Source organism: Brachionichthys hirsutus, chromosome 2, assembly GCF_040956055.1.
Source record: "Brachionichthys hirsutus isolate HB-005 chromosome 2, CSIRO-AGI_Bhir_v1, whole genome shotgun sequence".
NCBI classification, from domain to species: domain Eukaryota; kingdom Metazoa; phylum Chordata; class Actinopteri; order Lophiiformes; family Brachionichthyidae; genus Brachionichthys; species Brachionichthys hirsutus.
This window is the reverse complement of record NC_090898.1, coordinates 7,773,606-7,795,933: the sequence shown is the minus strand read 5'-3', so window position 1 is coordinate 7,795,933 and position 22,328 is coordinate 7,773,606. Positions and strand designations below refer to the sequence as shown.

The window sequence follows — 22,328 nt, the reverse complement described above, 5'->3', positions numbered from 1 at the left end:
ACAACAGTGTGCTTTCTTAGCAGAAAATAATATCCGAGACAGAACAAATAGAATACACCTCTTTCTTTTGACTTCGTTCGCAATCTCACCTCCGTTTTCGGACAGTTTCCCACGGTAGATCTTGTCCTCCACGACGTCCGTCCAATACAGGGTGTTCTCATTGAGGTGGAAATCCAGGGCAATGGTGTTCCTCAAGCCTGGCACCAGCACACTGAACTCACCTTTGTGAAGCTCAATCCTTCTGATCTCATGGCGATTGGAGAAGATGATGAAAGGCTTGAAGGGATCTGACAGTGAAGAAGGTGTACCCCAAAATAAAAATAGGTTTTAGCCGCCTCTACACAATACACCCTTACCCCAAAGTCATGGATCTGACCCTTTCAAAGCAAAGAAATAATAAATTTTACTGTTCACGTTCTGGTTAAACAACAAAGTGCATCAATTGCTTAGCATGTGCCGGAGTCATTAGTGTGCCTCTTACGCACAAGGAACACAACAGCAATAAATTCTTCAGTCTGTGGGAGCAAGTAAACTTTTCATGCCAAAACAAGGGGCCTGTTTCTCATTACCGGTGCTTTTGCAGCTCTCCATGTCAGATTCCAGCTCCCAGCCCTCGTAGCAGGAGCACTTGACACTGGATTTCTCCTGCTCACACTTTTGACTACACTTCAAGTGTTTGGCACAGAAGCTCTGAATCTGGCAGGTTTTGTTGTCGGCTCCGAGCTCCATTCCCAGAGGACAGGAGCACATGAAGCCCTCTCCGGGAATGATGCTGCAGTTGTGGCTACAGCCGCCATTGTCCAACGCGCACAAGTCTAAAAGGAGGAAAAGGGGATTAGAGAGAGCATATTAAATTATCGGACTCAGAGACAGAGTTGTATTCTGCTAGAATTTTTTATTCACAGAATTAATGCACCATCAGGCCCCACTTTAATCTAACATCTGAGCTTTCAATATTTAATTTAAAGGGCATCTTAATGTGTTCTTTAAGACCATGAGTGAAAGTTCTTAAGTGGAAAGGAAAATTGTTCGCGACATAAAGATCTGATCTGAACCCTGAGCTTTGTGATCCGTTGCACCTCTAGATCATAAAGCAATATAACAAAGTAAAAGCCTTACCACAGAGTTTCTCATCAGAGCCATCCGGACAGTCGTCGGTGCCGTCACACAGCTTCTCAGCGGGCAGACAGATGGAGTCGTTGGTAGCACACATGTGGTGAGACAACTTGCACGCCAACGCCTCACAGTTGTCTTCATCCGAGTTGTCCTCACAGTCGCTGTCACCGTCACACACCCAAGTCTTGCTGATGCAGCGAGCTGTCCAGACCACAAATATCTGCTTTCAATTTCTGTGTCTTTAAAATATTTCTTTAAACAGGCCTATCACAGAAACATTCATAACAAAAGTTCACACCCAAACTCGAGACATTTTTGATTCAATTTGCTGCAATCATCGGATTTACGCAAAGAAAGAACCGACAGATTGGAGCTGTTTGCAGATCGTCTTGATGTTGCTGATCCTTGAGAACCAAACTGGAAATCCAAAAGGCTAAAGCTCCAAGCATCTAATTTTAAACAAATCACTAGTCCTGTGCCATTTACTGTAAAGTGAGACATCTTTTCAGACATCAGAAACCAAAACCCTCATTGTAAAAACGTGCTAAACTAACTGCAAAAAAGGTTCACTGCTCACCAGAGTCCCTGCAGCTGAACTTGACTGCCGGGTCACACATGTGGGTCACACCCTCACAGTTGCTCTCATCACTGAGGTCCATGCAGTCTGTGTCCCCATCACAGCGCCAGCGCATGGGAATGCACAGACCGTCCATCCGACACTGGAACTCGTCTACGTGGCAGCCGCCTGGAGGACGGGTTGCTGCAGAGAAGTCGGGAGGACGCCATGCAATAGTTAGTGCACGTGAAAGTTGGGTGAGTGCGAACGATGCAATAAAGCCAGTTGAAGATGGCAAATAAAAAGCAAGACCGCAGAAATCTGACAAAAAAACAAAATCAGAAACCAGAACAGGGCCAGTGATTAATGTGTCGGCACACTGGGATGCTCTGTTAACAAGCTGACAGTCAGCCAATGGCACAAACACGCAGCTCACTGACTGATGATGTCACCGGAAGAGTAAAGGCATCTGTGGGGAGGCGGCACAGTGCCATCCACTCACGGGAAAGATCATCTCCTGGCTCTGCTAAATCAGAAAATGGGTCCAGGGAAGCTGAAGCACCGGTTTGCAATCTACAGGCAGGAAGCCAACTGCTCTACTACCTCGTCTGATGGACGGCAGAACGCACACTCGGCACAGATTGCTCATTAGACCAACAGGTCGTGCTGGGCTCCAGTGCTGCATGCTGAGACTCGACAGCCACAGATTTTTATTTTTCTAGATCTTGTTTTTTTTCCCTCTTTTCTGTCTGTTGAAAATACATCAACATGTTTGTGAATTAACATGTTCCTCGTTTACAGTAAAGTTCTTACTCCCCACCTCGTTTTAGAATTGAACCTGTTCAACTTGTTTTTCCCATCTGATGGCACAAATCTCTACTTCCACCACGGAGCCTTTTGCTGCCTCTCTTTTCCCTGCATCTGCAGTTTTCGCTTTCTTCTTCAGCAGGATGTATCGGATGCCAATCAAAAGAAAGGAAACCAATGAAACAAAATCCCACCGACCAGACTTAAAACAACTTACAATAAACCAAAGAGCTTTTTCCAACAGAGACTTAATACCAGGGACACCTTGGTTATTTTTTTTGCAGAGGATGTGCCATTGTTAGTGATGACGGCAGCACAGCAGGGAGGGAAATAGTTCATCATTAATCAATCGTGGATGTGCTGTTCTTTCAGACAGAAAAAAAATGCACGTAAAAGAAACTCTAAAATAATTTGCCAAACTTATTTTGGCAGCCATAAAGGACACCTAAGATCCACACATCCCAAAGCTGACAGGCAGCTGCTGAATTAGCGCGTCTCTTAAAAAGGAGGATTAATTTGCCAAACTGTTACTCAAGACAAGGCTACAGGCTATCTTCGCCTCTTAACACGTAAATTCATCTCCCTGCGTCAAAACATCTGTGCCATTTTCACATGACAAAAGGAAGAATTGAATTATTATCTATCCGCAAACTATAATCACATCCTGAACAGAACAACCGGGGATTTGCTGGAAATGATAAGTGGAGGCCAGAAGGCAGGCCGGGGCACGCAGAGCCGAGAAAACGTTTAGGAGTCGAAGCCATCTTCATTGTGTCTGTAAAGCTGCAAACAGCAACAACAAAGATACACGACTCACAATGTGATTAGACCTCGAGTCGGGTTCAGCTGGCAGGAGAACAAACGGAATGCCACAGAGAGCAGCGCTGCGTTTGTAAGATTGGTGCACAATGTTGTTCTTTACCCTGGTTGGTGCAGTTGGCGTGCGTCTCATCACTGTAATCTCCACAGTCGTTGTCACCATCACAGGTCCAGTATTCTGGGATGCAGCGGCCACTGTTGCATTTGAACTGGACACTGGAGCACGAATGGCTGCAGCCGGCTTCGTCGCTGTTATCGCCACAGTCATTGTCTGTCACACATTGTGTTGTTTGTTAGCGGATTGCACTGAAACGCAGCTCCCTGACAGGAGGAGGGAGTCTCGGAGGATGGTTACCGTTATCACAGCGCCAGTTGATGTTGATGCAACGGCCATTGGCACAAGTGAACTGGGTCAGAGGGAAGCAGGTTGGGTAGGCTGAGGAGAGTTCAGGAGACAATTTGTAAAAAAAAAAAAAAATGATATAGATAAATATAGGCATATTTTCTTTTTTTTTTTCTTACACAAATGTTTTTGTAAAAGCAACTCACCACAGGAATCTGGTTCATCTGAGCGATCTCCACAGTCATCATCCAAGTCACATGTCCAGGAGATGGGAATGCAGCGTCCGCTGGCACAAGGGTACTGGTTCGGCGGGCATGTGCGAGCTGGCGGGGGGGGGGGGGGTGCAAAACAGTTAAGAGCCGTTAAATTCTCACACCTGATGCAACGATGACTCAACATTCTGCCTCTTCTTTGTTGATTTTAAAAAAGGTGTGAGAGCTGCAAAGTCTTGAGAACAAACAAAAATGAATTGGGAGCAGGAGTCTTTTCAGCGGCTCGCTGCAGCCCTTTGTGTGTAAAGATATTAACATTTAACAGTAAAGCGTCACTGTTAAAGAAGGTATGTATAAAAAATATAATTTCCCACATGGTTCTGCAACAAAAAACAGTCACAGGTCAAAATTTCATAATTTCATTCTTAAACAGATTTGAATAAATCCTCTGAAAGGAATCCTGAATAATCAGACTGATAAGAATGAGATGGACAAGTGGTCGGCATGAAAATATGAAATGAACTACAGCGTTCACTAAATCAATAAAATACTGCAGCTTTGTTTGTACCAGAGCAGGTGGTGTTGGATTCATCTTCATCATTCCCACAGTCATTATCGCCGTCACACAACCATCGCAGGGGGATACAGCGGTTGTTCTGGCATTTAAATCTGTCAGCTGGGCAAGTGTGCTGGTCTGGTGGAAGCAAACAAAATAAAAAATCTTGAATGAACAGTTTTAAAGACAGTAGATTACGTAATCTGGTTCGTTATTCCGACAACTCTTAAAGTATGCCATTTCTAAATGTATACAAACTAAAATAATATCAGAGACAAGTATGAATTGCTGGGTTTCCCCTTTGATTGGTGAAGAGAAAGCTGCCCAGTGACATCACAACTCCCATTACACTGCATGGAAACAGAGAGTCTCGGAAAATGCAGTTTGCCGATTTGCGTTAAAACCCCTAAACTGACTTGGTGTTTTTCTATGTGTTGCAGTGTAACCATGACAATGACGTCGTAGACTTACGGCAGAGCTCGGGGGCCTCGTCGCTGTTGTCTAGACAGTCATTGTCCCCGTCACACTTCCAGCGCTCTTGGATGCAGCGGTTGTTCTTGCAGGCAAACTCCCCGGGCTGGCACTGGGGCGGTGGCACGTAGGAGGGGTTGGCTGGAAATGATCATGGGTGGGAGCAGAAACAGATGGGCCATTGAGACAAGGACCGAGAACATACACTACAACAAACCTTTTAGTCTAGTTCAGGTTGAATCTCTTTTCTCCAGATTTGGCTAAGACAGTGTGTAGTACTAGTACGCAAATGGAAAGTACAGCCTAGAATCCTTTGTGGTATAACTCAAGACTAATGCATTTTCCTGCCTTCCACATGGATCTTTGGTGAAAACACTCTTCTGGTAAAGTTGCTAAGTACCTACCTTTGCAGGTGACATTATCGGCATCCAGGATTTGATCGTCAGCACATCCACAGGACCTGCCGTCCGGAAGAGCCAGACAAAGACTACTGCAGCCACCGTTGTTAACGCGGCAAGCGTTGGAGCCTACACAAAAGAATAAAATAAATGTGAAATATAATCCTCCTATGCACAAGTCATGAAATGAGAATGAATAGACGAGTGATGCACCTTGCTGCTGGTGCGCATCGTACACTCTGATCTCAAAGATCGGCGGCCTCTCATTGCGAAGGAGGGTGACTGTCTTCGTGACCTGGTCAAGTTTGTAGATGCTGCCGCCGCGGTACTCGTTCCAGAAGAGAAATTGTTTGTAATGACACAGGCCAAAAGCATGGTTGAGCTCTTGCCCCTCATACACCACCTATTAAATCAAGAGAGAGAGACCAGCTCCGAATATGACCGGTTTTCACATGAACAGTAGCTTAATGTGATGTCGTATCTATTTCTGTGTGTGCAACTATGCAAATAGAGAATTGCCAACCTTTCGCTCGGTGGTGTTGAGGTAAACTAACTCAATACGGTCGTAGTAAGCATCGACCCAGTACAGGATACCCTGGGGAACGTCCAGACTCAAGCCATTAGGCCACAGCACCGTCTTGCTGGTCAGGAACACTTGATGATGGGAGCCATCCATCCAAGCTTTCTTGATCTTCCCTCTGTTGCTCTCTGTGGGGTCCTCTTCCCAGTCAGTCCAGTACATCCATCTGGGGGGGGGGGGGGGGGCAAGAGGAGCTGTCACCACATTCAGAAGCCAGGCAACTTTTACAATAAAATATTTGGAAAAAGAAAACCCTCCCCTCGACTGTCTTACCCATGCTGGGGGTCAACCACAATCGCGCGAGGGTGGCTCATCTTGCCTTCAATGAGAGTCTTGCGGGTCTGAGAAGCCTTCTCCAGCCTGGCGACACTGATGGTCTTTTTGGGTCCATCATCTGTCCAGTAGAGATTACCCCCCATCCAGTCTACTGCTATTCCTTCAACTGTGTGAATCCCTGAGATAAGAAAGAAAGAAGACGATGTGGAATAAGACCCAAGCCAGCCGACCAAGCCAAATTTGGTTTTGGAGAAAAAAATCCTTCCCAGAAACCCGGGCAACGGCATTGTTTCATTCTTACCCTCCTTTAGTATGGTGTCTCTCTCCGTGCCATCAATCTTCTGTCGGCCAATAATGTAGCTGGTGGCATCAGCAAAGTAGATGAATTCACTTGCTGCATGGAAATCCAGAGCTCGGGGGTTCATCAGGTTCTCAATGGGGATCATGTACTCATCAGGCACCTTGGCATTCATGTCCATGCCTCTGATGATTCCGGGTCGACCCTTACCGTACACCAAAAACAACTCATGGTCTGGCTCTGCAGAAGAGGTTAAAAAATGTTTTTTTTTCAACAAAACAAGCATTCTCAGGAAAAAGATGTAATTACTTTCTGCCAGCAATTTGTATCCAGCATTACTTTATTGCAATCATCAATCACCAAGGTTGTAACTAAAGGCTTATCTTTCTTTAATTAAACTTTTCCTTCAGTTTTAATACTCACTTTTGCAGGACTTGCCATCACTACCGAGGCTGAACCCAGAGCGGCAGCGGCAGGTACGAGTCTTATGACTGTTGCTAAGCAGACAGATATCAGAGCAGCCTCCAGCCTTCCCAAACTGATCCAGGGCACATGCATGGCTGCGCACTACGTGACGAGGGAGGGAAACACACACACACACATTTTGTACTGGTAACTTTTGTTGATGGACAAGGATCAGATGAGTTAGAAGTTAAGCTTGCATGTACCTTGAGGTTGGCGCCTCTGGTGATACACGTGCAACGCAGCTCCGCGGTCCACCCTCGTCACCACCTGGAAGTCGGAGCTGTTGAAGCGGTTCACCCGGATTACACTTGTCTTGGGGTTGAGGTTGCCTTCATCGGAGTTGGTGGCATACAAATAGTTTTCGAAGACAGTCAGGCCATACAGGTGCTCAATCTGAAAGACATGCAGACAGCATAGGAACCTAAATGTTAAAGGTCGTCTTATGTTTGCTTCTGGAAATTCTGATGTTCCTTGGTAAACAGGTCATGGTGCATTAAAAAAAAAAAGTTTCCCCCTTTCTCATCTTGAACACACCTCATTTAAAAAAAAAAAAGCTTGCTTAACAATTCATCATCATCAAATTAAGTTAGACAGGGTCTAAAAATGACACAAATCTCTTAAACGCAGATGTAGACAAACAAAAACATGCACGAAATAAAAAGAAAATAGTGTTTGTGTAAACTGGGCAAAGGACCGTGCAATGACTTTACTTTAAACTGCTGTTCAAGAGAGATTTTACTTAAAATTGTCTATTCCGTGCACCTCTCCTCTCCTGTCAGAAAGATGTATGGTTCGTTTACCTCCCCTATCTCTCGTATACACCCCACCACCATCATCACCACACTGTCCTCCCACCAATGAGGTCTTGACGTTACTCCATTTTAAGGGGAAGCCAAGCTTCATTCAGGCCAGACTACTTTATGTCTAGACAGACATGAGCCAGGAAACGCACACACTTTAAATAATATCAATCATGACAATAAAAAGGCCTTATCCCCTGAAAAGCCAGAATCTCTCTGCCTTGATATAAATGAGAAAACAGCTCTGAAATTAAATCGATGATTTTAGATGAAATGTTAAGCTGGACTCTACTCTTTTGCTATTTGGAGGCATTACTTTTAAAAAGAAGCCTGAAATATCAGACAATAATATTCTTGAGCCCATTACTGTGCATATCTGGTTGCATTTGGTACTTTTTGTGTTCATACCCATCTATCAAACCTCACCAGCAGGCCCTGGATGATGGTGTGTCTGTCCTTGCCCTCATAAGTGACCACTTCGATGTAATCCAGGTAGGCGTCAGCCCAGTAAACCATGCGGTTGACCAGGTCAAGGGTGATGCCGTGGGGAAAGACGATCTTACTATCCACCAGCTTAGTTCGATTCTGGCCGTCCATATCACAGCGCTCCACCCTCGGTGTGGAGCCATAGTCTGTGAAGAACACTTTGCTGTTGTAGAAGAAGAGGAGGAGCAAAAGTAGAGCACAACTTCAGAAAGGTTATAGAAAACTATGACAGAAAATAATGTGAATTGGAAAACTGGGTGACAATACACAATTTTGCCTCTAAAGGGATATCTGCACAAGTCATGGACTTCAAAATATTTTAAGAATAAAAATAGAGAAGCGATATTCTTAAAAAGGCACAAGTCTCTGTCTAGATTTGTACTTTTGAGGAAGTACTTTGGTTCATGTCTGCCTGTAGTCTGCATGTAGACTTATAAGACAGCATTTTCCTTTCAAGTGTTGCAAAATGTCCTGACTGGAGCATTAGCTCAAAAAGAGAAGGGGGTAGTACAGACCCCATGGCTGGGTCTAAGGCGATGCCTTTAGGGTTGTACAGCTCTTGATCCAGCAAGGTCACACATGTTTGGCCATTCTTGTTGCAGACAAACACCCTGTCGTCCACATCATCAACGAAGTAGAAGTTTCCCGTCAGCCAGTCAATGGCCATCTGTTCCACATCTGAGGGACACAAAGGAAAGGATAATTACTTCTTAAAAAGAAAAAGAAAATGAGAGTATAATCATATAACTCCCGGTACATAAACTAGATTCAATTCAAAAGCCTCTTGTTGTTGTTTTTTTGTCATGGTATGACCCTCACCTCAAGCATGAAGCAGCACCTAAACACGAAGGTTTAATGGATAAAGCTGAAAATCACTCAACCCAAAATACTCTTACAATCCATCTCACAGAGGAACTGGAAAGTTAGTGACCCCGCTAAGCTAACTCCGAACTGTGAGAGAACTGTGCAGGTGGGGACATTTATTTCAGGTATACCCACAGTATTGATGGGCTAAAGTGTGAATAGCAAAGTACCCCATATTACTCATTGGAGATGTAAAATATGACACCATTTAGTATAGGTTGGTGCATATGGTGAATATAATATTGAAAAGTGTTTATTATTGAAAAGTGATATCTAGAACCGATTTAGAGCTCTTAATACAGGCTAGAACCAGGACACACTGTTAAAGGTCTGCTTCAATATTTACCTTTGAGAACACGGTGATCACTGGCTGCTAGTTTATTTGGGGTTTTCTTCAGTCAAAAGAAAATAAGAGATGCAGCTTTTGCCAACTACAGTTCAAAACTTTGGAACACCCCACCTAGAGGTTTCTGGGAAGCAGCTCACTCAGTGTTTCTAAAAGAAAACTGAAAACATCTTGCGTCTCCTTAGTATTTAAATACATATTAGGTTACATGAAACACACGGAGCATTTACTTTGAGCTCTGCAAAACAATGAAAATGATCTCACATGTTTTCTATTTAACTTAATTTTAATGACTGCTGTATTTATTCATATTCCCACTTTGGCTTGTTCTTATTACTATAATCATCCCTATGTAAACGGAGCAGAACTCCTAATCTCATTTTACATTCACTATGCAATGACAATAAAGGCTTTCTATTCTATTTAGACCTCATTATTTTCAAGTCTACACTTGTCAAGTCATTCTTGTCATTAAAGCCATTTGCACACGTAAACTCTTTGCTGTATGTTTCATTCACAAAATAAGTTATTATCATTATAATATTTTACAGAGGCCCAGGACTCATTATTGCTCACATGGATAAAGGAAATGTCTCCGAATGTGGTCTGAGTGATCAGAGCTCAAATGTGTCCTCGATGCATCTTAGGTGTATTCACGCCTCAACTTAAAAGCTGTCCGCTTGTGACCGGATCACTTGAGACGGATACTAATACCAGATCCGAATGGGGGTGAACTCTGCTATGCTGTATGAGGATGGGTGAATAAACTCCAGAGTCCAGACCTCAGGGAGACCTAGCTGTGAAGAGCGGTGGGCATACAAATACATAGAGCCTCATGTTTTTACAGCTGCCGCCAGACTTTTCAAAGCAGAACACTACATAAAATATGCACAACGCACAAACCCTCTATTCACAAATATCAAATGCCATCAAAGTCACCCAAGGAACAACTTTGATGTTGGGGTGCACCAGTGGGGTACGACACCAATGATAGTGAGCTTTCTGTCAGACCATCACGAGGCTTTGGCCATTCCTTAAGAAAACATCTGCACCGGAGCCCCCAAACAATGACAGCTGTGCTGTTCAAAGACAGAACCAAACAAAGTTCTCCAACACGGCTCACACACATCTGGTCCCAATATACACCCCCACCCGCCCTCCCCAAAAAATAACACACCTCTCAAACACACACAGAGCTTCAAAAGGCCTGCACCACATGGCATTTACAATATGCTTAGTAGTACAATAAAAAGAGCTGAGGAGGATGGGAAAGAAAGAGACTGACACTTACACCAAAATCAATTTAGATCAGAACATAAAAAGTGCTGGTGTGCCTCCAAGTTGGAAAACGTTTTAGCAAAGGTAGCGCCCAAACCCGAACCCACATCCACTCCACTGATTTTGATAAACCCACTAGATGGCAGTGAGCAGACAAATTGCATTTCATTTTTCACTTCATTTTTTTCTTCTGCCGTTCAGCTTCTTGTTTCCTGGTTTGCTGCATCTTGCTACACTGCCAAAATTGATGAACAGTGTTGCTGGTACATTTGATAAGTATCTGTACAGAAATGTGAACAAATATGACTGAAATGAACGCGAGTACTGGCAAAAATCTCCATCGTATCAGCCTTCAAGGTAACAAAACGTAGCCTTAAGTCCACATTTAGCCACAGAAACATAAAAACAAATGACCAAAACAGTTTTATGAACAAACTAGAAAAGCATTCAGAGAGCGCAGACCTCCGCCGAGCAGCTCATTCCCCTCCTAATTAGATTTACACCATCCACATGGTGATCTGGATCAACACCAAAAAGTTCTAAATTGTTCTTCCCATCGTCATTTTGGATGAGATCTCCACCCTACATGACTGTGTCAAATTCCATAAACATTGGTCAATAATCAACCGAGATATTGAGGAACACATTTTGAAGCTCCATTGACTGCAAAGTTACTGAAAATTTGAAACAGATCCATAATTCCCAACATTTCCTGAGAATTTCATCAAGAATTGTATTGTTGTATTAATTGTGTTAAATTATAACACAATTATATAAAAGTATGAGATTTGGTGCATAAAGATATAAAAATATATTTAATGCTTGCTGTTATGTTCCGGAATGAAACATGACTGATGGAGCCCATCTCCTCTTTGCTTAGTCCTTGATGGAGGATTTATATATAAAAAAAAAAGGAGGTGACCTCAATGTTCATGGAAAAAACCAACAACAAGAAGAACCATGAGAGTAAAAACCAACCAGAGATGCTACATGAACACCAGGAACAAGCAGAGAAAGTCTGTCGTGACGCTAAGAGGGTGAGCGATACTCCCCGTTGGTATCTGCAATGAAATGCAGCTGGAAGACTCGCAGCACAAGGCATTGATTAGATCCACACACAAGGGAGAGAATCAGTTGTGCAACACAGGCTTTTACGTTGTGTGACGCCCCACAACCAGTAAACTCGCTTTCTGCACACAGTCTGCTGACGTGCTCGCCCATTCAGCTTCTGGTAAGTGGAGAGAGATTGCTGAGAAAGAGAATGAAGCCGCGGCCTCTCGACATGCAAGCACCCTGCCTTGAAACTCCATTTCACTTCCTGCCCCTTAACACCTACGGCTCACGCTGCTCCGAGGAATCCTTTCAGGAGCCGAGGAGGTCTTGGTTACAGGCAATAACAAACATGCTTTCCCAAATAGCATCGGTATGTACATACAGAACCTATTTACTTCTTCAAACTGGTCACACACTGGTGTCTAGACTCGGGAATAGCACCACAAAATTTGTACTGGAATGTTATTTCCTCTCTTTGCACACCGGTGTGAGTATTCTTTTATTTACACATTGGTGGAAGATGGAAAATAACCATCATAATCCTGCTTTGATTAAACTCCCTGCATCAAGAAGATCTAATTAATCTGTGCAAAGCCTTCTTTGACCTCATGGGGTTTAGTGTTTATGCCTTTCCATATGGATCTGGAAACCTCTATTTAACAGGCTTTACTTCCTAACAGAGATGCCACTGGGGAATCTGTGGCAAGCCACCGGCTAGATAGGAAGACCTAATTTCCGAAAATTAGGATAATAAATAAAGAATGCTAAAAACAATAATAGACATGTGGCCTTTAAGAATAGATTTGCAAGCACATCTGAAACATTTATCTAATTTACCTTAATGCAGTGGGACAGGATGTTTTTGTCCATGAACTATATATTTTTTTATTAAATCTTGAGTAATATTTACAATTATGTTTTATTCTGAAAAAAAAGAATAGCGACGAGGAAATGATGGGCAGCTGGGCTTCGAGTGAAGGCGGTCCAGACTGTGGAGTGATACCATGACAGGAGAAAAGAAGGGATACTCCCCTGTTATTTCCCTCGGCAGAGAATCACACATACAGACACAGCAGGTCACATCTGGAGCGCTCGTCTATTTATCTGACCTGCTCTCGTGCTCCCAGAGGTTATAAATCACCCCGTGTGTCTGTGGACTCCACCTCCTCCGTCCCCAACAGCTCCATCTAAGGTCAGTTCTCAACGCAGCTAGAAGCACACCTGAGTCCTGCTCATTATAAAATACTGACTGGAGATAACAATGTCAGCACCAATTATAGAACCAGAAGTCATTTTCAGGGAGTATAAGTCTAGGTTTGCACAGGCTAAGCCAGATAACATGAACAGTGGGTATTTGGGCTCATCTCTGCAGGATGCTCAGACTGAAGTAACAGAATCAGCCAAAGTGCGAAGACGGCATGTTGAACATTTGCTTGTTTTTCTTCCACAGTGACTTTTGTACAGCCCAAACCCACCGCCAGACATGACTAGATCACTTTGTCGTGGTTTTATTAGTGGAGGTTGAGCCTCCGAAAAGGAAAATGAATACTGATTCTGTGAACATCCAAGAGGATTTCTATTATACAAACCATTCTCGCCTTCAGGAAAAAGGAGCCACGAAGAGCAAACGCTATATGTTTCATAAATCTGTCGATAAAACATCACAAGAGAAGCAATCAACTGCTTCCCTGGGGGGAACCCCGACTACACCTCGCAACACGATCCAAAGATAAGGTGTCTCACTTTGCTTTACTCATTGTGTGAATACTGAGGTAATAACAGCACGTCTTCTAAAAAGAACATCGATCACCTGCTGTCTCATTCCACTTTGTCATTCAAGTATATAAAAGTTTGAAACAACTGGAAATAAATCATTGTAGCATGAAAGCAAATTGAAAGAGTAATCAATATAATAAACCACTTGAGGGCTACAATGGTCCCTTACATTATTACACTGCAGTATAATGTTAATGTTTTAGTGGTATCAGTTATGTTTTTGGCTTTACATTAATGCTGCATTAATGTGCAAGCTGAAGTGTGCACTACTGTGCCGTTCACTACTTTAACCACTTTGGGGAAAGTTCTTTTAAAACATGATGTCATACTCCTACTCAAAAATACTTTGAGACAGAGAAACAGGAGATTATATCTCTACCCATCAAATTCAATCTTCAGTTTCCCAGAAAGAAAAAAAAAATCCTCAAAACTGAAGATACAAGGCTTATACTAAACAAGACAGGTTGGGAAAAATGTTCCAGAAAATAAAAGCAATTATGCTAAAGAAAGGTAATTACCATACTACAGTAAATGATTTGGTTGCATTAAGTAGAGTGTAATTGGCTCCTCCACTTGTTTTCTTCATGTCTGCCATTTCATGCCCGGGGACAATTCCCAAGGGAACGACTTCCCACATGCACAAACACAGAAAGCCCACACCTTCCTTTTTTTATGATTTCTTGCCAAACTCTCAGAGAGTAATGGCTGCGTAAGAGAAAGGAATAAACAGAGCCTGTCAGACCAGTCATCAGGGATAAATCACGTCAGTGACATGAGAGTAGGTTTATGCTGAAGGGAAATGTTCACACGTGTTTTGTTAGTCTTCTCGTCGGAGACTGGGTGTTGCGAAAGACGGGAAAGTCTCTGAGAAACCTCCGACATATCACTTGTCATTGTTTATCGGATTGGAGCCTCTGACACAACTATATCCACACACTACTAGGGCTTATCTCAAGGAGAGAAAAGAAAAAGGGGAGTGTGTAGCATTTTGGAATTTAACATCCCTTGCCTTGCTCTTGCCCCATCGACCCTTCTATGGCCCTGACCGCTGCATCAGCTTTGCCACAGCAGAAAGACACAGTGCACGGTCCTTGGCAATTTAGTCCTTGCATTGTACCAGAGGCCACAAAAGCACAGTAAGCCTCATTGTAAGTCACGCTACTGCGTTTATTAAAGCTGTATGAAACCTTGCGAGGACATGACAAAGACTGCAGAGCAGACGGATGAACGACATCCGAGTAGGGAGAATCCAAGCCGTTTGTAGCATCTTTTTGGGGGGGGGGGGGGGGGATTTTTAACAAAGAGATATGATATTTTGTCTGTTTACTGGAATTTATTTTGAAGTATCATTAGACACTTCACCCACATTGCCTGTGTGAATGTTGTGAGTGAGTGAGTGATTGGTGGTGGTCAGGAGGGCCGATGGCGCAAATTGGCAGCCTCGCTCCTGTCAGTCTGCCCCAGGGCAGCTGTGGCTAGTAGCTTACCACCACCAAGTATGGTGTGAATAAATGATGCACAATGTGAAGTGCCTTTGGGTGCCTAGAAAAGCGCTCTATAAAATCAAGCATTATTATTATTATTATTAGATTACCTGTGTGTTATAGAATAATGTGCAATATAAACTCAACTCATCGGATGCTCACCGGTCAGAGTTGTATTTAACCCCCCCCCCCCCCCATTTTTTTTTTTTTTTTATTACCGGTATTCACATTTTGTACAACGTCATTTCACATAAGAAGCCTATTGGATTTCTGTTGGAAATTGAATTGCAGAAAACCCATAAGACTTAAGGATTTTAAGTCAGCATGCATGATTCTGGTAAGAGGGTACAGTGAACGCACACACACACACACACACACTCACAATATCCATACACCCATTTGCACCATCTAGAATAAAATGTGCAGTACTTAAAGGCTTTTATGGAAAAATCTAAAGCCAAATATAATTTCTTTTTAAACTGACCTAATATGAGATACAACCGATTATAGTCAAATACTTCAAACAAGAAAGTACACATACTTCTAAATAATCATACAGTCTGTACCCAAATCAACCTACACAGTGGATTCTGATTTGCTTGTCAAGCAGGGGTGCAAAGCAAATCAGCTTCATGAATATCATATCGCTGCAAGTACACGACATGCATTTTGCTTCTGTGGAATGATTTAGTGGAATGTCAGGGTGCCCCTGTTCTTCACGGATAAACCTTTAGATAAGTGAAATGGGAGGCAGCGTTTCCAATTGGCACCTTTATGCTGGCATGAGCAGCTTTCTGAGATCAGGCCGTATTGCTTCACATTATTTATTTTAGTGAGCACATGCAAAATAATGTCACACAAGGTGCGCGAACTACCTGAACCGATTAACTGAGCACTGCTTGCAGGCTCTGGTGCAAAGCAGTCGGCCACAAATCTGTCATGGCCTGACATTTTTCATGGATATAGTGTCTGCAGCAACTGCAAATATATTCATTTCCTTTACAGTCAGTGGAGTTAGAACTCATTTCTGTCAACAAATACACTCACGATGGAGGCTGAGGGAGATGTTGATCGTGCGGACGTCAGTGACGGTCTTCAGGTCTGGGATGCTGGCGCACTTCAGTTGGGTGGCAGCGGGGGTTTCACCCACGTCTATCCAGCAGACAGTCTCCTCAGCGTAGACGAAGTCTATAGCCATGGTCTGTTTGGTGGGGATGGAGGGCAGCCGGGATGTGGAGCCACTGAGGGAGGTGCAGCGGATGTCATGGAGGTTCGCGACCAACAGCATAGGAAGACGATCCACTGGCTCTAGGAAGGGTTAACATGAGAGGAGAGATGCGGGAAGCAAGGGAGGAATCAGGATAGAACGAGAGAAGGTGGAATAAGGAGGAGATGGAGAGGAATGTAAGGCCATACAATATTTGCAGACATAATAGAAGTCTCTCCAGCAGACTGTCTGATATAACACAGGAGGAAGCCATTTCCAAAGGTGACACAAATCAAATGCATACTTGGTCTGTCTTGCACTTGTCCTGCACGGTCTCACCATTTTTGGCTTTGCAGGATCGGTTGTCAGGCTGCAGCAGATAGCCCTCAACACAGCTGCAGCTGTGGGAGCCCTCAGCGTTCGTGCAGATCTGGCTGCATGTCCCATACACACTGCACTCATTAAAATCTACAGCAGAAAAGCAAAGCAAATCCATTACCTATTCACAGCTTGCTGCAAAGGCTGCAGTAAGATAACACATTTCAACACTAGGTTTAAAGAAAAGGGTTACTGCACCATCCCTGATACAATACACCAAATTCATCTGTATGACCTCCCCCAGTCGATGATACATCAACAGAGAGAGAGCATCAAATGCAACAGCCTTTCAAATGAAAAGCTAAAAACCAGAAATATATCTAACAGATTCATGAAAAATTCACAATATTGGGCACGAATACTTTATAATACATATATAAAGTGTGCTGAATCGACTGTAGTACGTACTTTATGATTACCAGGCCTTCATTTTTATGTTGGAAGAATGAACTCTTTTTTTGTTCTTTTTGTTTGTTTTACTTGCACGGATGCAAATTGAAGACAGCGAGGAGAAAGTCTTTGGCCCTACTACAGCAAATCTGCCAAATCACCCACTCACCTTTACACGCCTTCTCATCTGCAGCGACCTCGTAGCCGTGGCTGCAGTAGCACCGAGGCCCGTCGTGAGTCACGGCACAGTTAAACTGACACCCATGAGAGGTGCAGGCTGGTGCTTGATCTGATGCAGAGAAACACAGACCGGCAGAGAACATGAAACACACTTAAGGCTAACATGGAAGGAGGTGCAGCAAGCATGTCGGTAGCTCTTTGTTTTAGAGGGAACATTTACTTTCCATTTGATGTCAACCTATGTCCCAGTGTAACAGAACAATACTGTCATATCAGATATGATGGTGTGTGTGTCTCAGGGTTGCACAGAAGTATTCAGAAGTATGTATTCATCTGTGGGGCCTCCGAGGAAACCTAGAGCATAAAAGCGGGGTATTATTGCATCCCCTCATCTTCTGTGTGGACAATGAACATGTCTGTCCAGGCTAAATTAGGATGTCACGGACTGGAACGTTTATGTGTCAGATTGTGGCACACGAGAAAAAAAACAACAGCGTCCGTCAGCCTGAACCTCCAACAAAGAGTTGTGACACTTGGACTCATAAACTATTTCTGTACTTATCTTCTACCAAGGACAGTCCCTGTGACCGACCCCCACACTGGATGGGTCCTGACCCCAGAGTTCAATAACGAGTGCATGAAGCCAGAGATGAGAGACTCCATGTCGCACGCACACAAGAGGAACTTCCTCTCTCTTTTTCTGCAGCGTTTCATCACTGAATCGTGAACAGAACCGGCTGTTGTGCAGAAGTCCGCAGGGCGACAATCCCCAACCAGCCTCTGAAACGCAACGTTAGGGGCCGAAGCAACATTAGGGATTAGCCAATGAAGTCGAATCTCTCCCATTACTAGGCTACACACACACACCTCATGAGCTAAAGCCAAACATCACTATTATTCAATAGTACTGTATATAAATTGTAAATAAGAGAACCAAGAGGAGAGGCTTCCACCATCAGGGTGAAATTGGCATTCAGTAACGATAGAGAGAAATGACTGTATTTGGTCACAGCCACACTGGATTTACAGTAGGTTGCCATAGCATGGTTGTGAAGAGTGGACGTGAACCGATGACGGCCTCTTATTATATAAAGCCTGTGGCACTCTGGGCCACAATGGCTCTTTTGTCGTCACCCAGCTGAAAGGAAGAGCACCCCAGCAAACACTGTGTCCCGTATCGAATCCATTCAGCAAGCCTCACACTGTGCGAGATCCAAGACGACATGAGTGCCGTAAAAGACCCACGTGTCTCTCCATCCAGGGTCACCTTGGTCCACTTTGTGCATCAAGCCATGGGTGGGCGACATGGACAAATTGAAAATGAAAATAAATACTACATTTATAAACAGCATTACTCTAATAGCAGCCTGCGATGGGAAGATGTATTAAAATCAAGCGTTCATTGATCTTTATACTTTTTATTATTAACATTACATTTATTGTCAAATGTCAGATTTGGGATTCAATTTAATTCATCCCTCCTAAAAACTGTGGAATGCTTCCATATGTCGTCCTAAATATGTATCGAAGTGTACGTTGTCATTTGGGAGAGTGAAAAAAAAAGTTTCTGGATTGCTACTCTCCTTCTACTTAAGGACATAAGATATATGATAGCAGGGAGAGCGGAAGGGAGACAGAAAACAGAGGAATGGACAGGAGGGGGTGAGCAGAGGCGGTCTTAAGGAGATGGAGTGGTAAGAGAGTTCCAGCTCCATGCAAACAACCGACAGCAGCGTTAATGAATGAAGCAAACAAATCACACAGGGAGGCCTTCAGCCCTAAACAAGCATGCCGAAGCCATTGACCCTGCTAGAGCATGGAAGGCAACCCTCAGTTTCACTTACCTATAGCTCTTAAGTAGGGGCCCACTGATATGCACAGCTGTTTAGCTCAACAAGTACCAGCTCTCTGCAAAGCTTCTGTTAAAATCAATCTAGTGGCAATAAATATGGAACTTATCAAATTAGCCGCAGGGAAACACTTTAAATAATAACTATTTGGCCATCGGCCACCAACAAAGTGAATTCTGCTGATACTGATCGTTGGCAAAACGTCCCATTGGCACAGATTAACTGGGTGAACCAATCAATCAGCCTCTCTGCCTTAAAGGGAAGCAATCATCGAGACTAGAGAACTGTTTGCCAAAAGTCCCAGAACATGAAGCTTCATCAGAAGACTTTGCACATCTCGACACTTTTGCAAAAGGTATGAATGACTCAGGGTAGCGGAGTGCAGCTGACGGAAATGCAAGTATACTGCAGTATAATAACGATGTAGATGAATCCCCAAGAAGTTGCAGTCACCTCAAGGGAGAGATGCAACAAGACCCTGCTGACCCAGAGGGAGAAAATGTGTTAGGAAGCAGTCCAGCCTTATGGTAGAAACAAATCAAAGGAAAAGGGCTCTTTGATGAGAAGAAGAACCTTCGAATTGCGAAAGAAAGAGGAGGAAGAGAAGATGAAAAAAATAGCTCTTGGAATGTGTCCATAGGCAGTCAGTCCGTGACATTAGATGTGAAAGATGATACGTTATTCTAAAATCTAATCATGGGGTAGACAGGCTGGGTGCAAAGGGGCGGATAAGGATGAGTTAAACCTGGAGTCTGGGTCACGGCCAACGTTACGAAACAAAACTATCACAGTCCTTGAAACTACAGACTCATCGATCCATCCGCTGGCTTTAAAACGGAGTACCTCTCCTTACCTGAAATCCCTTTCCATGCAGTAGTAACTGAAAGGATAAACCAAAGGGACAAACGAGGACAGGCCAGAGTGTGACATTTTAATGAGCGGCCATTCCTTGGGCATTCCTATCTTTGTGCTGTCCTTGTCTGGAAACAAGCCTGCACGTGTCCGTGATCCTCTCCCTACCTGCAGCTGACAGGAGCATTTTCCTACTGGGGTCCATCAAATCGCCCAATTCATTATTACATGGAAAGATTTCTGCCATTTTGCTATGAACATACATATTCTTTGACATACCGTAATTCAGCCTCTAGCTTTATGCACATTTGAAGAAACTTTTTTTTTTTTTACTACAACTTGTCAAATACTAATCTCATTTAAATTTATCACGCAAAAATGATCAGTTCAGGACAGAAGAAGCACGATTTAAACACAATTCAGCTGCCGTCTCTTTCTGACTCCTACTTTACGGTTATTGATGTTTGTGGTGCCATCCGTCACATAAGTTGGTAATAAATACTGAATGTCGGTTAAAGTAAATAAGCTTTAATAATTAGGAGATAATGATCGAGAGTCAGGAAGGCTGTGTAATCACAAGCATGAAGGAATATTTCCTGGCAGCCGTTTGGAGCTGGATAATCAAAGAGGGGAACGCAACCATATGCAAACAGGAGCAGGGACGTTAGCCATCGTCGTCCCAAACGGTGGCGGCGTGCTGCCCCAGAAGCAAATACTCACACACTACAAATGCATAAAGTAGGGAACATGTGGAACAAAACATGACAGCTCAGCTCGCCTCAGAAAATTCATTCTCTTTCATTTTTTTTTTTTTTTTTTTTTTTTATCTGCAGCCCATTGAGAGTCAAGAAATACACTAACAATTATCAGTTTTGATAATCTTGTTGCCAATGATGGGCAAAGACTGGCAATAAAACAGGTCTCGTCATGCAAGGCAACTCCGACTGCAGTCAATAAACCCGTTTGGGTCAGGCCCCGCTCATGAATAAAGATGAGGAGGACAAGGTCTGTCCACAAGCCTCAGTTAGAGGGACATGAAGGACAATGGAACCCGCTGCATGCATAAACACTAGCCTTGGACCATTATAATGACCAAGCAGGGTTCTTTTTGAGATGGAAAGGAAATGGGAAAAGCTTTCCCGAAAGCTGCCATGACCCCTGCTTTATCTTCCCTATCAATCAGTCCCTGCTATGGGACGCAGGAGTCCCTTAGAGAGGCCTCACCTCCCACAAAACCACAGAGAAAAGACAAACAAAGCATGCAGATTCAGGAATAGACTCAAAATGAAAGAGAAACCTATTTTCTGAAAAAGATACGTAAAAAGCTCCCACTTCATTTAAGTAGGTCAGGAACTTTGATAAAAGGATGGCAAAAGATCCAAGGTTAAAATTTCAATATCACTAATCTAATATTCCGAAATATTCCACGGTTCCATGAAGAAGGCACATCTTTACGATTGTCAGACTAAGTATTTCTTGCGCCCCTATTTTGCCAACAAAGGAGGCCATTAAATGTCAACAACACCTGAGAATTCAGCTTCTCTGTGCCTTAAGAAGGTGTTAAGAAGGTGTCTGACAAATAGAGCTCCTCCTCATGCAAACAAAGTTTGGCTTGCATTCAATTCACATGCAGTTAATTTTATGAAAGATATTCAAATATTTAACTTAAATCAGAGATGAAACTAAAACCGGTTATGTTAAATAAATAGGATTAAAAAAAATGTTGATTGGTGTCAGCGGTTGACAGCAATTCATATGTTTCTTTTGTGGCATGAATAAACCCAAATACAGTATCAGATTAAATGCCCTGCCCGAACCCGACACCACATTCAACCAAACCAACCATTACTGCACCGTTGGTTCCGCCTCCCCTTTGCTATCATTCCGCAGCATAATCGCACAGCAACTAATCCTGCAGACAAGCGAGATAAGATTCCAGCCTCGCTACACTCCCCTCTCTGAACACGCGTGTCAACAACTTTGGCCGAATTACTTGGAGACGTTCGCCGACAAGGCGTCCTTTCAGACACCCGTGGCCCCGGGTACATTTTGCCCAACCCGGCTGTTTGTACAAGTAAACATAGAATGCTTGTGAAAGGCCAGGCCCTTCCATGAAAAGAGTGGATCCTGCAATGGCAAAAGTTCTGGACACACTGCTGGAGTGTTTGTGTGCGCGAGGTGGCGGTTGTGCATTTGTAAGAATGCTACTATATGTCGGAGTATGCTTGTGCGTTCGTGTGAATGCATGCAGTGCAAGCGCATGAACATGCAGGTGTGTGTGTACAAGGCGTGTGTTGACAAATGGTTTTCTGTGGACCGCTGGACTCCTGTCCTCGGGGACTGGCGGTAAACGTCGATGTCATTGCCGGGCCGTGTCAAGGCTTGCCTGGCGAGAGATGGCCAGTCAATGAGATGCCAACACCGTCACCCACTGACCGCTCCGTTAGCCCTCAGCTCTGACTGATTCACTAGATTGTTAGTCTAATA

At 43.6% G+C, this 22,328-nt stretch overlaps 1 protein-coding gene across 1 annotated transcript in view; it reads right to left on the bottom strand.

Annotated features, from left to right (window-relative positions):
* Positions 1 to 22,328, bottom strand: part of lrp1ab (low density lipoprotein receptor-related protein 1Ab) — a 72,620-nt gene that overhangs the window by 29,661 nt on the left and 20,631 nt on the right. Inside the window, exons 4-24 of the mRNA XM_068746194.1 lie at positions 17,129 to 17,248; positions 16,531 to 16,659; positions 16,032 to 16,292; positions 8,699 to 8,861; positions 8,124 to 8,346; positions 7,101 to 7,290; positions 6,856 to 6,999; positions 6,436 to 6,672; positions 6,132 to 6,312; positions 5,802 to 6,024; positions 5,492 to 5,681; positions 5,285 to 5,407; positions 4,881 to 5,021; positions 4,422 to 4,547; positions 3,848 to 3,964; positions 3,654 to 3,734; positions 3,402 to 3,569; positions 1,694 to 1,876; positions 1,120 to 1,317; positions 570 to 815; positions 90 to 287 (exon numbers count right to left, since the gene is read on the bottom strand). Coding sequence (XP_068602295.1) covers positions 90 to 287; positions 570 to 815; positions 1,120 to 1,317; positions 1,694 to 1,876; positions 3,402 to 3,569; positions 3,654 to 3,734; positions 3,848 to 3,964; positions 4,422 to 4,547; positions 4,881 to 5,021; positions 5,285 to 5,407; positions 5,492 to 5,681; positions 5,802 to 6,024; positions 6,132 to 6,312; positions 6,436 to 6,672; positions 6,856 to 6,999; positions 7,101 to 7,290; positions 8,124 to 8,346; positions 8,699 to 8,861; positions 16,032 to 16,292; positions 16,531 to 16,659; positions 17,129 to 17,248 — 3,642 coding nt within the window. The remainder of the gene's footprint in view (positions 1 to 89; positions 288 to 569; positions 816 to 1,119; positions 1,318 to 1,693; positions 1,877 to 3,401; positions 3,570 to 3,653; positions 3,735 to 3,847; positions 3,965 to 4,421; positions 4,548 to 4,880; positions 5,022 to 5,284; positions 5,408 to 5,491; positions 5,682 to 5,801; positions 6,025 to 6,131; positions 6,313 to 6,435; positions 6,673 to 6,855; positions 7,000 to 7,100; positions 7,291 to 8,123; positions 8,347 to 8,698; positions 8,862 to 16,031; positions 16,293 to 16,530; positions 16,660 to 17,128; positions 17,249 to 22,328) is intronic.